The following is a 14,391-nucleotide window of genomic DNA, read 5'->3' as shown; positions in this document are numbered from 1 at the left end:
AGCTGTGTCAATGTGTGCAAGTTACTTAACTAATCTGTACCACACTTCCCTCACCTGTGCTGTATAGTACCTGCTTCAGGGTGATTGTTAGGTTCTATGAGACAAGCCATGTAAAGCCTGAGTATCTGGATTTCAGTGCTGGGTAGTTGGCAAGAATCCAGCAATGGGGGGCTGAACTTCCGGAAAAGCAGCAGTGACCTGGGACTGAGCACTAACTGCCCCTTTTCTATGGAATTTGTGTTCCTCCATTTGCACAGTCTCCACCAACCTGCTTCACTTATTTATGATACCTACCCAGCCCCATTTATTACCCACGCACTGGACTAAAAATATTTTTCTTTCACAAATTTAGTAACTCTAGGAAACCAATGGGTGCTAAAACTGCCCGTGCCAACATCCATTTCAAAAATCTGGTGTGGGAGTGATCTTAGTCTTCAGAGGCATACTGGAAAGCTCTATGCTTTTTAGAAATCAAATAAGCAAGTATTCTTGTCTGAGATTATTACATAAGGGCCATCATTTTAAATTACAATTTATAAACATATGAACAATTGTTATACAACCAGAAGCCCAATGCCACATTCCAGAAAGTGTGACCATATTTTTCATCAACAACAAACAAAACCTTTTCCTTATAGGCCTTCTGCTATTCTTGGTAAGAAAAAATTGCCATTTCAGATAATTAATGCTAAGTTGTTTTGACAATTGTGTTTATTTTCAACTAACATAAAATGTGGCATTATAGAGTATCAACTCTAACCAAAAATGCCTGTACTTAACAAAACAAAGGTTTTGTCTGAATTATTTCTGGTGATCACACCCAACACTTCCAACAAGCAATTGCTCAACTTTCCAATGACTGCATGAAATGGAGTTTTGAAGCCAACTTTCTCGATTAAAAAGCCATTTTCTGGCATAAACCTTCATTGCACCTAATTGGGTATGGCAATCAGATGTATTTAATTAAGAAAGCTGGGAGTCAAGTTAATTACAAATATTTCACTTCAGCTGAAATTGAATTAAGGTGGGCACTTGGGAGTGCGTTGAAAAACACCAAAGGATAAATAAACACTTTAACATTAAAATAAATGGTTTTAAGATGAAAATTGTATTCCAGAGTTACTCTGCAATGACCAGAAGACATAACATAGGTCTTCTTATGTAAAATATTCCGCACCAAGCAAGGTAGGATAGTTGATAAACATTAGACGGTGTCACGCGGGGGAGCTGTTTTTCCCAAGCCTCTGCTCAGTTTCTTTGAAGGGAAGGGGGAGCCTCGCGTGGATCTCGGGGAATATCTGTGCCCTTCCAGGGCGGGGAAAGAGCGGCTTCCCCGACGGAACCAGGGAGGCCACGCAAGCCGCGCGCACGGTGCCCAGGCTCGGGGGCCGCCGCGCGGAGCGGCCCCGCAGCGTGGGCGGCAGGTCGCACTGAGCGTGCGCGCCGGAGCCCCACCGCCCGCCGCTGCGGGCCGCACTCACCGAGGCCGCGCCAGCCCAGCGCGCCGTCGCAGCTGTCCAGGACCGCGCAGAGCTCGCCGAGCAGCACGGGCGGCAGGTCGAACAGGAGCGTGTGTGGCGAGAGCGCGCCGCGGGCCCCGTAGCTGGCCGCCGCCGCCGCCCCGGCCATGGCTGGGCTGCCGGACCCCGGGGCCGATCGAAGTTGGGATGCTAAGCCCAGGACTCTCCAGGCCCGGGAGGTTCCGTTGCACAACCGCGGAAATCCTGTCGCTACGACGACAGCCCAGGGAGCAGAACCAGCCGAGCCCAGGCCCTGCAAGGGGCGTGCCCCACATGACGCAAATCGCCGCTCCCCAGAGTTGCCCCTGCTGACTCCCGGCCTGGCCTGGGGTCTCCTCCCTGCCTCTGCTTATCTCTTCTCACTGGCTTTAATTTTTAAACAGTCCTTGCATTCTTCTGGGTTTGGGACGTGACTGAAGAGACAAAGCAAAGAGTGAGCGTTGGAGGAAGACCAGAAGTGCAGAACAAATGCAGTCTACCATCCCCACTGCCTGCTCTGGCACGGGCTGTCTCCTGGTGTGGATGTATATGAGATCTGTCATTACTGGTTTAAAAATTTTGTTTCGTTTTATCCTATCGGAAGATTGATATATGTTCATTGACAAAAAGTTGGACAAATCCAGAAAATTTTAAATAGTTACACATAGCCTCAGTGAGCTGAAGACAACCACTCTAAACGTTTGACATATTTTCCTCCCAACTTTTACTGAAGTTAAACAGATATATGTGCATATATGAAGTGATTATTGGAAAAGACGAACAGAGATACCAACAACAGAAAACAAGAAAGAGCAAAGTAGAATGAAATTATGGTCATTTCACAAGGCTACGCCTTCTCTGTACTGCTATTTTGTTTTACTACATTGTTTCCTCCCTGGTCTATCTTGAAACATTGTTCGACCACTTTTTCCTTCTTCACGTGTTTCACAGAATCTTGCTTTTGCTTTCAACATGGAATCAAGCAAGATTTTAGACTACTGTTTTGAAATCTACGGTTTATGCTGAAATATCTTACCGCAGGCATGATACTAATATTACTGACAAAAAGAGAAGCAGCTTCGAGAGTGGTGAGAAAAATCTCAACCTTAATGACTGGAGATGGAGTATGGCCATCAACTGAAAAATATGAGCACCTATTTGAAACCTTTCAGATTTGTACTCTTTGGGAATGGCGCCTCCTAGAGACCAACAGTTGAACACGATCATTTAGTTTCCCTACCTGAATTTCCAATTCGTTCTCGCTGAAGTGTTAAACAAAATGTACCTGAAAATTGGTAAAGCCAGTACCGCTTGGGCAACAGTGTCTTTATCCCTTTAATCAAATGGCTAAAATGCTACTGTCAATCTGTACACACTTAAGAGGCCCTATACCTTTCAAAGGGACGACCTGAATAAGCTGATCAACAGAGGCAAGATACTAAGTATTTGATAGCTACTGAATTGCTAGAACAAAGTAGTGAAACTCAGATACTCATGCGGAGGAGCCAGGAGACCACAGAGGCTAAGTGAAGCAGACAGCAAGGTCAGCTTTGCCAGATCTTCTGATTTGAAGAGGAGCAAGAATTTTATGTGACAGCCAGATTATGTGAAATCTATATAAATTACGTAAAATTTCTTTTATTTTCAATGTCGGCAGTCACCAGACCATGCTCCTTCCCTCTTCCCTAAAACTGCCTTTGACTTTTGACTTTTATAGATCAGGTTATATCATCACCACTCTTCACTGTTGCTGTCATCCACTGCTCTCCCCCACCTTAATTCCTCCTCCTCGTTTTTAGACTGCATAGCTCCTGTTCACAGTAATTCTCTCAAAAACTGTCTTAATCCTGGTGATTTAAAATATATACAGACTAGATGATGATCTTTCCAATACCTCGGCTCCTCATTCCATGACTCATTGTCTCCTCCAGTGATCTTATTCTCCACCCTATTTCAGCCGCTGCCTCCCGCGATCATCCTCTAGAACGTGTCATTACCGGTAACTGCACCCCATCTGTTCTACTTCATGAATCCACTCTGACCATACCTCCTGTCCTTCTAGTTCATTCCCTGTAGCATTCTGACCCCAACACTCCCTCCCCTTCACTAAGATTCCAAATCCAAGATCTTACCACCTCTTGTCTGGCTCCAGCCTCTTATTGTCCTCACTTTTCTTCTTATCCATAAAATCCACATGCAATTACTATAATACCTCCCTTGATATGCTCTCCATTCTCTTGGTCCTCTCTTATTTTGTTGAACTCTCTTGGCAGCTTAGCCACCTGATTAAACCCAAATTTCCAATTTTTAGTTCTGCACCCATACACCTGAGTGTAGGATGGGGAAAGAGGACAAAATCCCTATTAATGGACTCAATTTAAAGTCAAAGCCATGACTCTTAAGTGGATCCCTTCTGCTGCCAGGCAGTCACACCATGTGCCTTTGTTTTTCTGGACAGCTGTTTCACTTGTCTTTTCTCCTAAGCTCCCATCACTTTCTCCCCCATTCTCATGCTCAGGTGATGATCTTGAGCATATTTATTGAGAATACTGATGCATCAAATCTCACTACCACATCAACTACCTACCAGCATCTGTACCCACATACACTTCCCCCCACCTTTTCCGTAAATCAATTACCTAGGCTCCTAAGTCTAATCCCTTTGCTTGTGCACTAGATCCTATCTTCTGTCCCTTAGTCAAAGACATCAAGGGCAGCTGTTCTCACTCTCTGCCACATCAATTTCCCACTCTTCAGTGGATCAATTCCATCAGTATACAAATATGATACTACTTCTTCCACCTTAAAACAAACCAAAAAACTACTTTGGTGCCATTTTCCCCTTTGGTGCCATAATCACCCCCTTTCTTCACTCCTTTTGTAGCAAAGAGTTGAATACTCTGTCTCCAATTTTCCTTCTCTTATGTCCCTTAAACCTGCTTTAACAGCTCCCCCTCCCACCTTCCTCCACTGAAACTGCTCTCTTCAGGGTCACCTATGGCCACATCATTGCTGAATGTCACAGTCAATATTCAGGCTTCATTTTCTTTGACCTGTACTGACAGGTCAGGTCAATTCAAACTCTTTTTAACTCAGTCAATCACCCCCCTCCTTCCTGGACATTTACTTCTTTGTTTTCCACATTCTCTTATATTTTCACTTATTTCACTCGTCACTCTTCAGCTTCCCTTGCTATCCCTCCTCTTCTCTGTAACTATTAATGTTGGGGTGTCCCAAGGCTCAGTCCATAGTTCTATCTACACCTATTCCCTTGGTGATTTCAACCAGTTTCAAGGCTTTAAATACCATCTATCTCCAAAGGACTGCCTCTGTGAATGTATATATTTAGCCCAGACCTCTCTCTTGAACTTCAGACTCATGTCCAAAATTAAACCCTTGATCATGTTTCCTGAATCTGCTCTTCAACATTATTCTCTATGTTACTCCATCCTTCTAGTTGCTTGAATAAAAAATAGAGGTATCCTTGACTCTACTTCTTCACAGCCCATGTTCAGTCCAACAGCAAATTCCATCTACTCTATTCAAAATATATTTAGAATCTGACACTTTTCTCTACATGTACTATTACCACTCTGTATGAGCCATCATCGTATCTTGTCTGATTTACTATAGTTATTTTCTAATTAAAGTAGCTTCTACTATTGCTTCCTGAAGGCTTTCCTCAACACTGCACCCAGAGTGATCCTTTTAAATAAAATCTGTGCCTGTCCTATGTTCAGAAGCAAACAATGGCTGCTAATTTCAGTCAAAATAAAGTCAAACTCTTCATGCAGTCTTCACTCTCTCCCCCTCCCATTCTGCCCTCTGACTCTCTGATCTCGTTTCCATAGTCATTCTGTATATATAGCCACAGTATCTCCTTGCTGGTCCTTGAACACACTAGGTAATATCCCGCATTAGATCCTTTGCACTTACTATTCACTTACCTGGTATGCTTTTCCCATACAACTAAGGTCTGCCCTGACCTCCATATTTAAAACTGCAGTGTTCCATGCACTCAGATTCAGGCTGGCATTTGACTGTAATTGGTAATAATATATGCCTTAGGGGTCCATATCTCATTCAGATCTCTCTCTCTGGACGTGAATGGGAGCATGTTGCAGCTCTGGCCATCTCTGGAACGATTTTGCAACCACCTGGAGATTAATATTAGAATGAAGTGGACCTTGGGGATGGTTGAGTGAGAGAAAAAAACCAGATCCTTGATCTTGATATCCTCAGACTGTGTCACTATAATAGCTTTTGCCTAGTCACCACTGACTTCTAAAATCTGAGGTTTATAACTGAGTAGTTTTCAGCCAAGGGCTTTTCATGATAATTTCAGTATTAGCTAAAGTTTTATTTTTTGAAGCAAACTTTTCTGTAACCCTAGAAGAACCCCAAATGTGAAAAAAAAAATCTGAGATCATGGCAAATTTATTCTTTTGCAGTAAAATATCTACTCAGATTGTTTGCAATCTGTAAACAAGGCTTAGAAATCCTAATCCAACTCCTGCATTTTACAGATGGTAAAACTGCTGCTGGCTATAAGAACTTTAGATGCAATATTTGTTGGAAAGGCACACAAAAAAACAAACTCACTGAAGATTTCCAAAATCTCATTGCTAAGTTGCAAACACATCTTGTGTATTTTCCCTCTCAAGGATCTGGCTCCCTTTTTCTTGCTATTTAGTAAATCCCCCCAAATAAATCTTAATTAATACTATTAACTGTCACAGACTGCATGACTTAAATAACAGAAATTTATTTCTCACAGCTCTGGAGGCTACAAGTCCAAGATTAAGTTGCCCACAGAGTGCAGTTTCTGGTTAGAGCTCTCCTCCTGGCTCATAGCTGGCCTTTCCTGAGTGTGCACACGCTCAGAGCGAGAATGAGAGAGGGCACTCTGGTATCCCTACCCTTATGACCTCATTTAACCTTAAGTACTTCCTTACAAGTCCCTTCTCCAAATTAAGGCACAGGTTAAAGCTTTAGTGTATGAACCGGGGTGGGGGGAAGCACAGACATTCAGTCCATGACAAACTATGCATAAGAATAATATCGAATCTCTATTCAAGAATAATGGCATGTCATCAGGCTTCAGAGTACACATCCTAACAATGCTTGGTAATTAATTAACCACACCTTCCAGCATTTCATAGTGGTCATAATTCTTCTTTTTTTTTGTACCGAGTTTATTTCATTGTTCTGAACTTTTGGAAGAAAAGTAAAAGCTTGGGAGGAGATGCCGCAGAGCAGGGACCCAGAGCAGCTCAGAGGCAGTGAATAATAGCTCTTCAAGTCTGCAATAAAAAATGGCCTCCAATAAAACTACATTGCAAAAAATGGGGAAAAAACAGAATGGTAAGAGTAAAAAAGTTGAAGAGGCAGAGCCTGAAGAAATTTGTGGTGGAAAAAGTACTAGACCGATTTGTAGTGAATGGGAAGGTGGAGTATTCCCTGAAGTGGAAGAGATTTACAAATGCTGACAATACTTGGGGACCTGAAGAAAATTTAGATTGTCCAGAGTTAATTGAAGCATTTCTTAATTCTCAAAAAGGTGGTAAAGAAAAAGATGGTACAAAAAGTAAATCTTTACCTGACAGTGAATCTGATGATAGCAAATCAAAGAAGAAAAGAGATGCTGCTGATAAACCAAGAGGCTTTGCCAGAGGTCTTGATCCTGAACAAATAATTGGTGCCACAGACAGCAGTGGAGAATTAATGTTTCTTATGAAATGGAAAGATTCAGATAAGGCAGACTTGGTGCTCGCAAAAGAGGCAAATATAAAGTGTTCTCAAATTGTAATTGCTTTTTATGAAGAGAGACTAACTTGGCATTCGTGTCCAGAAGATGAAGTTCAATAATTGTGTTTGCATTGCTATATATATATATATATATATATATATATATATATATATTTATATATAAAACCCAGGTCTTGTTTTTTTGACTTACTAGTGTGAAGAAATAACTACATTCTCTTGAAAATCAAGTTTGATATGTTCATTTTAAAATGGTGTTGGGGGAGTTGTTGAGTTTTGGGGATGGAGAGTTGTTGGTTTTTTCGTATAGCACCAGTTTCTTTGAACAAATAAAAGCTTTCTGTAGTTGCTTCCTTTATCAGAAAAGAACATTTTTATATCATGGTATATTATTTTCTCTGCATTAGATAAGTTTTTCTAAATGCTTGGGGGAGTCTCCTTAGTAACGAGAACTTGTTTTTCACTCATGCTTAGGGATCTTTTTGAGTTTTTTTTATTTGGGTTTTTTTGTGTGTGTGTACACAAAATACACATGTAAATGTTTTTTAAATTTTCTTTTTAAAAAACATTCAATTCACCAAAACAAAATCAGCATTTCACAACCATGGATAAGCCCATGTTTATGGGATGCCTTGATTTTGAGTAACCTAAAAATAAGTCACTTCAGGTTAAAATGAAAGTTTTCCTGAAGCCTTAGCCTTTCAGATTAAATAGATAATTTTATAATTAAGTGGACGATTTAAAAGCAACCATATCAGAATCCATATCTGCAGACACGTAAATCCCAAGTTTATTTACAGAGCCCCATACAGGAAAATGTTAATCACTACCAACAACATTTCCATCCAAATGAGAAAACTAGACAAGTCCTGGTGTGTTTTAATTAGACAAGCAAGGCAGTTTAATGGACATTTAAAGGTTCTTCTTAGTGAACCATTCCCTTACAAGAAGTTGAAATCCCTGTGCTATATTGGTCATGACTCATGGAATGTCTGAGACTCCGTTTGTGGAAAACTAATCATATGGTTAGAGATGTTGGTAATTTAGGACCTACCAGAATAAATGAGTAAACAAACTTTTGTAATCTAAACTCTTGATCTGCATGTTTTTCTTTACCCCAACTGATTCCTTATATGTAGATCAATCTCAGTATTCGGGTTACTGGTTCAGCAGAAGCCAGGAAAAACAATAACTTTGTAGTGATCATAATGTTACTTCACTGTATATTGTTTACTTTATTGTAAATAACTGGTAAACAGTGGTCAATAATTTTCTATTCCTTTAAAAAAAAGAAAAGTAAAAGCTTGGATTTTGCTTTAATAAGGCAATAACAAGTTTGTATATGAAAATATCCAGCATATTTGGATCTAAAATCATTAGGAATTTCTCAGATCAAATGGGCTTTCTTCAGGGCTACCTAATTGACCCTTCCTCTGGCTTATGCTATGCACCTACAGCCTGAATTCTTTGGGTTTTAATTCCAAGTCTTGGAGATTTCATATAATTTTATTCTTTACCTATTATCTCTCCATGGACCTCACTCATATTTGTATCCTCATCCCTAACCTGCTCTATAGATTCTCTTCTCATTCCCATCTCCAGTATTGATTGAATAATTTCTATTTCTGTTTTCATTTCAAATCAGTGTGCCCCAAACTGATTGTTTACTAGAAAATCAACTTCCTTGTTTTGGGTCACATGGGCCAAGGGAACTCTTAGTAAGTTTGATTGACTTATTGATTATTCAGAAGAATATACTCCCCTTTACTAAGTTGCAGATGTAACACACTTATCTTGTAGTGGTTTTGAGTCTAGCCTAACTTCCATGCATAGTAGGTCCAACAGAATTTTGTGCTCATGGGACATCCTGAGTGCTAAATGCAAATGATGGCAAGGAAGAATGAATGTTCATATACTGTGTGAACCTCTTGTGCTCATGCTCATGCTCTATAGTGCTTTCCCTTATAAAACATAAGTTCAAAGGCAAAATTATTAAGAATTTCAAAATGGTGACAACAGCATTAAATGAAGTACAAGGTCCTTCTGAGACCAGTGTTCTGTGCCAGTGTGCAGTTGCACAACTATGAAGCCAGCTCTAGCTTAAGAGTTCCAGTTAGTCCACAACCTTTTCAGCACTTGGTATTATCAACCTCTTAATTTTAGCCATATGGTGGGTACATAGAGAAATCTCACTGTGGCATTTATTTGCATTTCTCTGATCATTACTGAGGGTTAGAATTTTTTATAGGTTTATTAGTCATTTGTGTGTGTGTGTGTGTGTGATGCTTGTTTGAGTCTTTTGTCCATTTTGCAATTGGCTGCCTGTCTTTTCACCCCTTGATTTGTAACAGTTGTTTTTATTTTCTGGAAAAGAGCATTATGTAGATTACATGCATAGTAAATATCTCCCCCATTATACTGACTCTCTTACACTGTATTTTGATTACCAGAAGTTCCTGTTTTTATTTATTTATTTATTTTTACTTTTTTATTAAGGTATCATTGATATACACTCTCATGAAGGTTTCACATGAAAAACATTGTGGCTACTACATTCACCCATATTATCAAGTCCCTCCCCCACCTCATTGCAGTCACTGTCCATCTGTGTAGTAAGATACCCCAGAATCACTACTTGTGTTCCTAATTTTAATACAATTTGTCAATCTTATCTTTTGGAGTTAACTTCTAGTTTGTATCTGGTTTCAGAAATCTTTGTTCTCCTCTAAATTATAAAAATATTCTCCTATATCATCTTCTCAAAGTTTTATTGTTTTGTCTTTCACATTTAGAATCACAATCCCTCTGTAATTATTTTTTGTAATTGATTAAAGGTAGGGAATCAAACTTTGCTAATGCCTTTTTAGCCAATAAAAATATGGGTTCTTTGAAGAAAGAAAAAAGATGGCAGAGTAGGAAGATAAGGCAGAAACCTCCTCCCATAAAAACACAAATACAATGTTTTTTGCATTTGCAGTTACAGCAAATTTGGCAAATTACAGCAAATACAATGAAACTTGAAAATAACCTGAAGATTGAAGAATAGACCACCTACATCTGGGGAAGAAGAGAAAACCAAAACAGAAAAGTGTAAAGTGGCAGAGCCACAGTTGAGCAGGACACAAGTTCTTCCCCAATCCCAGCCCATAGTTGGAAGGAAGAGGAATGGAGTGAGGAAGGGATAGGCGCCCTGGAATTCTGCATACCTGGCCCTGAAGATCAGCTCTGGGAGTGAGAGTTCACACTGTATTGGATTCTTAGTGGGGCTGGACACCAGGCACAGTTGGAACATTTTGGGAGGATGAGGCTCCAGCCACCTGTGGAGGACAGGTATGCTCTGCTGGTCCCACTGAGACCCAAAACAGGCAGCTGTTTGTAAGACTTGCCAGCAATGGGAGGGGTACCAGAGGGGTGAGGGTTGGACAGAGCTCTCTCTCCAGGACAAAGAGCAGGCAGACATACCTCCCCAGCCTTCCTTTGGCCCAATGGGTCAGGCACTCTCAGGAGCCCCAGATGCTCCATTCCCCTCATTGGTGGCTCAGCCCTGAAGTGCTTCCCTGCCACCACAGGCACACCAGCCTGCTTGGCCCAGCAGTGTCAGGCTTTGCTGCCTGGCTTTCCCAGCTTTCTCTGCCATGTCTCAGCCCAACTGGGGAGGTGCCTGCAGGAGGAAGAGCTCCTTCCTCCCTGGTGCTGTGTGCCTTGCTGCTGCCAAGGGATGCCTGTATGATTTGCTGCCGCAGCATGACCTGCCACCTGGAAACTTGCTATTTCTCACCCTTCCACAGAGTTGAGCAACCACCACCTCTTGCTTCAGGGCATACCAGCCATTGCTGCAGGGAAGGCCCCACTCACAACGATCCCAGAAGCCACTTCTCTAATCACAAAGGGCTGGATGAAACAAACTGCCAACTGCAGCAGACCAAGGCCACTGCCCACAGACAGAGACAGCCCCGCCCATTGCCCACCAAAAGCAACTGAGCCTCCGCTGCAAAGGAGATCCAGGCACTGGACAGTAAAGAGTCTTGAGCTTCTAGACACCACAGGATACCTTCTTCATAAAGTCATTACTCTGTAGACCAGGAAGCATAGCAGATCCATCTAAAAGAAAAGAAGAAACACAGAAAACCCTGACAAAATGAGGAGGCAGAGGAATATATTCCAAACAAACTATAGTATAAGACCAGAAAGGTGTTAAATGAAATGGAGATTACCAATCTTCTTGATAAACACTTCAAAGTAAAAGTCACAAATATGCTTGCTGATCTGCAGAAAAGTATTGAAGATCTTAGGGAGGACTTAAAGAGATACAAGAGCTGAAAAAGAGCCACTAACAGCTGAAGGATACAGTAACTGAAATGAAATATATAATGGAGGGAATGAAAAATAGGTTGCTGCAAGTAGAGGAGACAATCAATGAGATGGAAATTACAGAAAAGGAATACAACAAAGCTCAAGAACAGAGAGAAAAATAATTTATAGGAATGAAAGAAGGGTAAGAGAGCTGTGTGACCAATCCATACAGAACAATATTCACATAATAGGGGTACCAGAAGGAGAAGAGAGACACAAAGGGATAGAAAGTCTCTTTGAGGAAATAATTGTTGAAAACTTCCCCAGTCTGAGGAAGGAAACAGACACTCAGGTCATGGAATCTCAGAAAGCCACTAACAAAAATAACCCCAGGAAGAAAACACCAAGATATATAATAATTAAAATGACAAAGACTAAGGATAAGGAGAGAGTATTGAAAACAGGCAGAGAAAGAAAAAAAGATTACTTATAAAGGAAACCCCAATCAGGCTATCAGCAGATTTTGCAGCAGAAACTTTACAGGCCAGAAGGGAGTGGCATGAAATATTTAATGTATTGAAACAGAAGGATCTCTGACCAAGAATCCTTTACCCAGCAAGATTATCATTCATATTTGAAGCAGAAATTAAACAATTCCCAGGAAAATGAAGGCTTAGAGATTTGTAACCATTAAACCAGTATTACAGGATATGTTAAAGGGACCACTGTAGAGGAAATGTTCCTAAGGCTAAATAGTTTCATCAGTGAAAATAAACCGACAGTAAAGGCAGTAGACCAATTAATTAACAAGCGAGTATGAAATTAAAACAAAACAAAAGGATAAAACCAACTATACACAAAAAGAGTCAAGGGATACACAAAAAGTGCAGATTATACATCTAATACATAAAGTGTGGAGGAGGAAGAAGAAGAAAAAATAAGTAGTTTTACATTGTGTTTGAAATATAGCAATCATCAACTTAATATAGACTTTTATATAGTCAGGAAGCTATCCTTGAACCTTATGGTAACCAGAAACCTGAAGCCTATAATAGATACACAAAAATTTAGAGAGGAATATAATCATAACACTAAAGAAAACCATCAATAACAAGAGAAAAGTATAAGAGAGGAAGAAAGCAACAGAGAAGAACTATAAAAATAACCAGAAAAAAATTAATAAAATGGCAATAAGTACATACCTATCAATAATTACCTTAAATGTACATGGACTAAATGCACCAATCAAAAGACATAGAGTGGCAGAATGGATAAAGAGGCAAGATCTATCTACACACTGCCTACAAGAGATTCATTTCAGACCCAAAGACATAAACAGACTAAAAGAGAAAGGAGAGAAAAAATTATTTCATGTGAATAATATGGAGAAAAAAGCAGGAATAGCAGTACTTTTATCAGACAAAAAAGATTTCAAAACAAAGAAAGTAACAAGATACAAAGAAGGACATTACATAATGATAAAGGGGTCAGTCCAACAAGAGAATATAACCATTATAAACATATAAGCACCCAACCTAGGATCACCTACATATGTGAAACAAATACTAACAAAATTAAAGGGGAAACCAGATGGCATCACCTTCATTTTAGGAATGAACCTTTTGCATCAGTAGAGAGATCAACCAGACAGAAAATAAATATGGAAACAGAGGCACTAAATAATACATAATACTTAACAGATGTCTGCAAAACATTTCACCCAAAAGCAACAGGATACACATTCTTCTCAAGAATGAAAGGGAGGGAAGATCTTGATCTCTAAGACCAGGAACAAGACAAAGGAAGAAGTTAAACTGTTACTAGTGAAAACAGTATGGTACTGGCATAAGAACAGACCCATAGATCTGTGTGAAAGAATAGAAACCCCAGATATAAACCCACACATTTATGTCAATTAATATATGATAAAGGAGCTATGAATATGCAATGGGGAAAAGACAGCCTCTTCAACACTGATGTTGGGAAAACTGGACAGCTACATGCAAGAGAATGAAAATGGATTTCTGTCTTAACTTCATACACAAAAGGAAACTCGAAGTGAATCGAAGGCCTGGATTTAAGAAATGAAACCATAAAACTCTTAGAAGAAAACATAGGCAAAAATCTCTTGAACATCTCTTCTCATCACTCTTATTCAGCAGAGTACTGGAGGTCCTAGCAATCACAATGAGACAAGACAAAGATATAAAAGGCATTCAGATTGGTAAGGAAGAAGTTAAACTGTTACTATTTGCAGTTGCATGCTATTATACATAGAAAACCTAAAGACTCAACCAAAGAACTCTTAAAACTAATAACTGGATTCAGCAAAATTGTGGTATACAAAATTAATACACAGAAATATGTTGCATTTCTACATAGTAACAACTAACCAGCAGAAAGAAAAATCAGGAAAACAACTCCATTTACATTGCATCAAAAAGAACAAAATACCTAGGAATAAACCTAACCCAGGAGATGAAAGACCTGCCCTCTGAAGTCTATAAGACAGTCATGAGAGAAATTAAAGAAGACACATATAAAAGGAAATCTATCCCATGCTCATGGATAGGAAGAATTAATATTGTCAAAATGGCATTCCTTCCCAAAGCAATTTACAGATTCAATGCAATCCCTATCAAAATACCAACAGCACTCTTCAATGAAGTAGAACAAATAGTTCTAAAATTCTTATGGAACCACAATAGATCCAGCATAGTCAAAGCAATCCTGAGAAAGAACAAAGCTGGGGTATTATGCTCCCTGACTTCAGCTCTACTACAAAGCTACAGTAATCAAAACAGTATGGTATTGGCATAAGAACAGACCCATA

The 14,391-nt window shown here is 39.8% G+C and overlaps 1 protein-coding gene and 1 pseudogene across 1 annotated transcript in view; one reads left to right on the top strand and one right to left on the bottom strand.

Annotated features, from left to right (window-relative positions):
• Positions 1-1,820, bottom strand: part of IRAK3 (interleukin 1 receptor associated kinase 3) — a 57,863-nt gene extending 56,043 nt beyond the window's left edge. Inside the window, exon 1 of the mRNA XM_036894890.2 lies at positions 1,482-1,820. Coding sequence (XP_036750785.2) covers positions 1,482-1,629 — 148 coding nt within the window. The 5' untranslated portion in view covers positions 1,630-1,820. The remainder of the gene's footprint in view (positions 1-1,481) is intronic.
• Positions 1,821-6,745: 4,925 nt separating this feature from the next.
• Positions 6,746-7,367, top strand: LOC118917320 (chromobox protein homolog 3-like; annotated as a pseudogene).
• Positions 7,368-14,391: the final 7,024 nt, after the last annotated feature.

The sequence above is a fragment of the Manis pentadactyla genome, chromosome 10 (genome assembly GCF_030020395.1).
Source record: "Manis pentadactyla isolate mManPen7 chromosome 10, mManPen7.hap1, whole genome shotgun sequence".
Lineage (NCBI taxonomy): Eukaryota > Metazoa > Chordata > Mammalia > Pholidota > Manidae > Manis > Manis pentadactyla.
The sequence above is the reverse complement of the archived record's forward strand: the minus strand, read 5'-3'. Positions and strand labels throughout refer to the sequence as shown.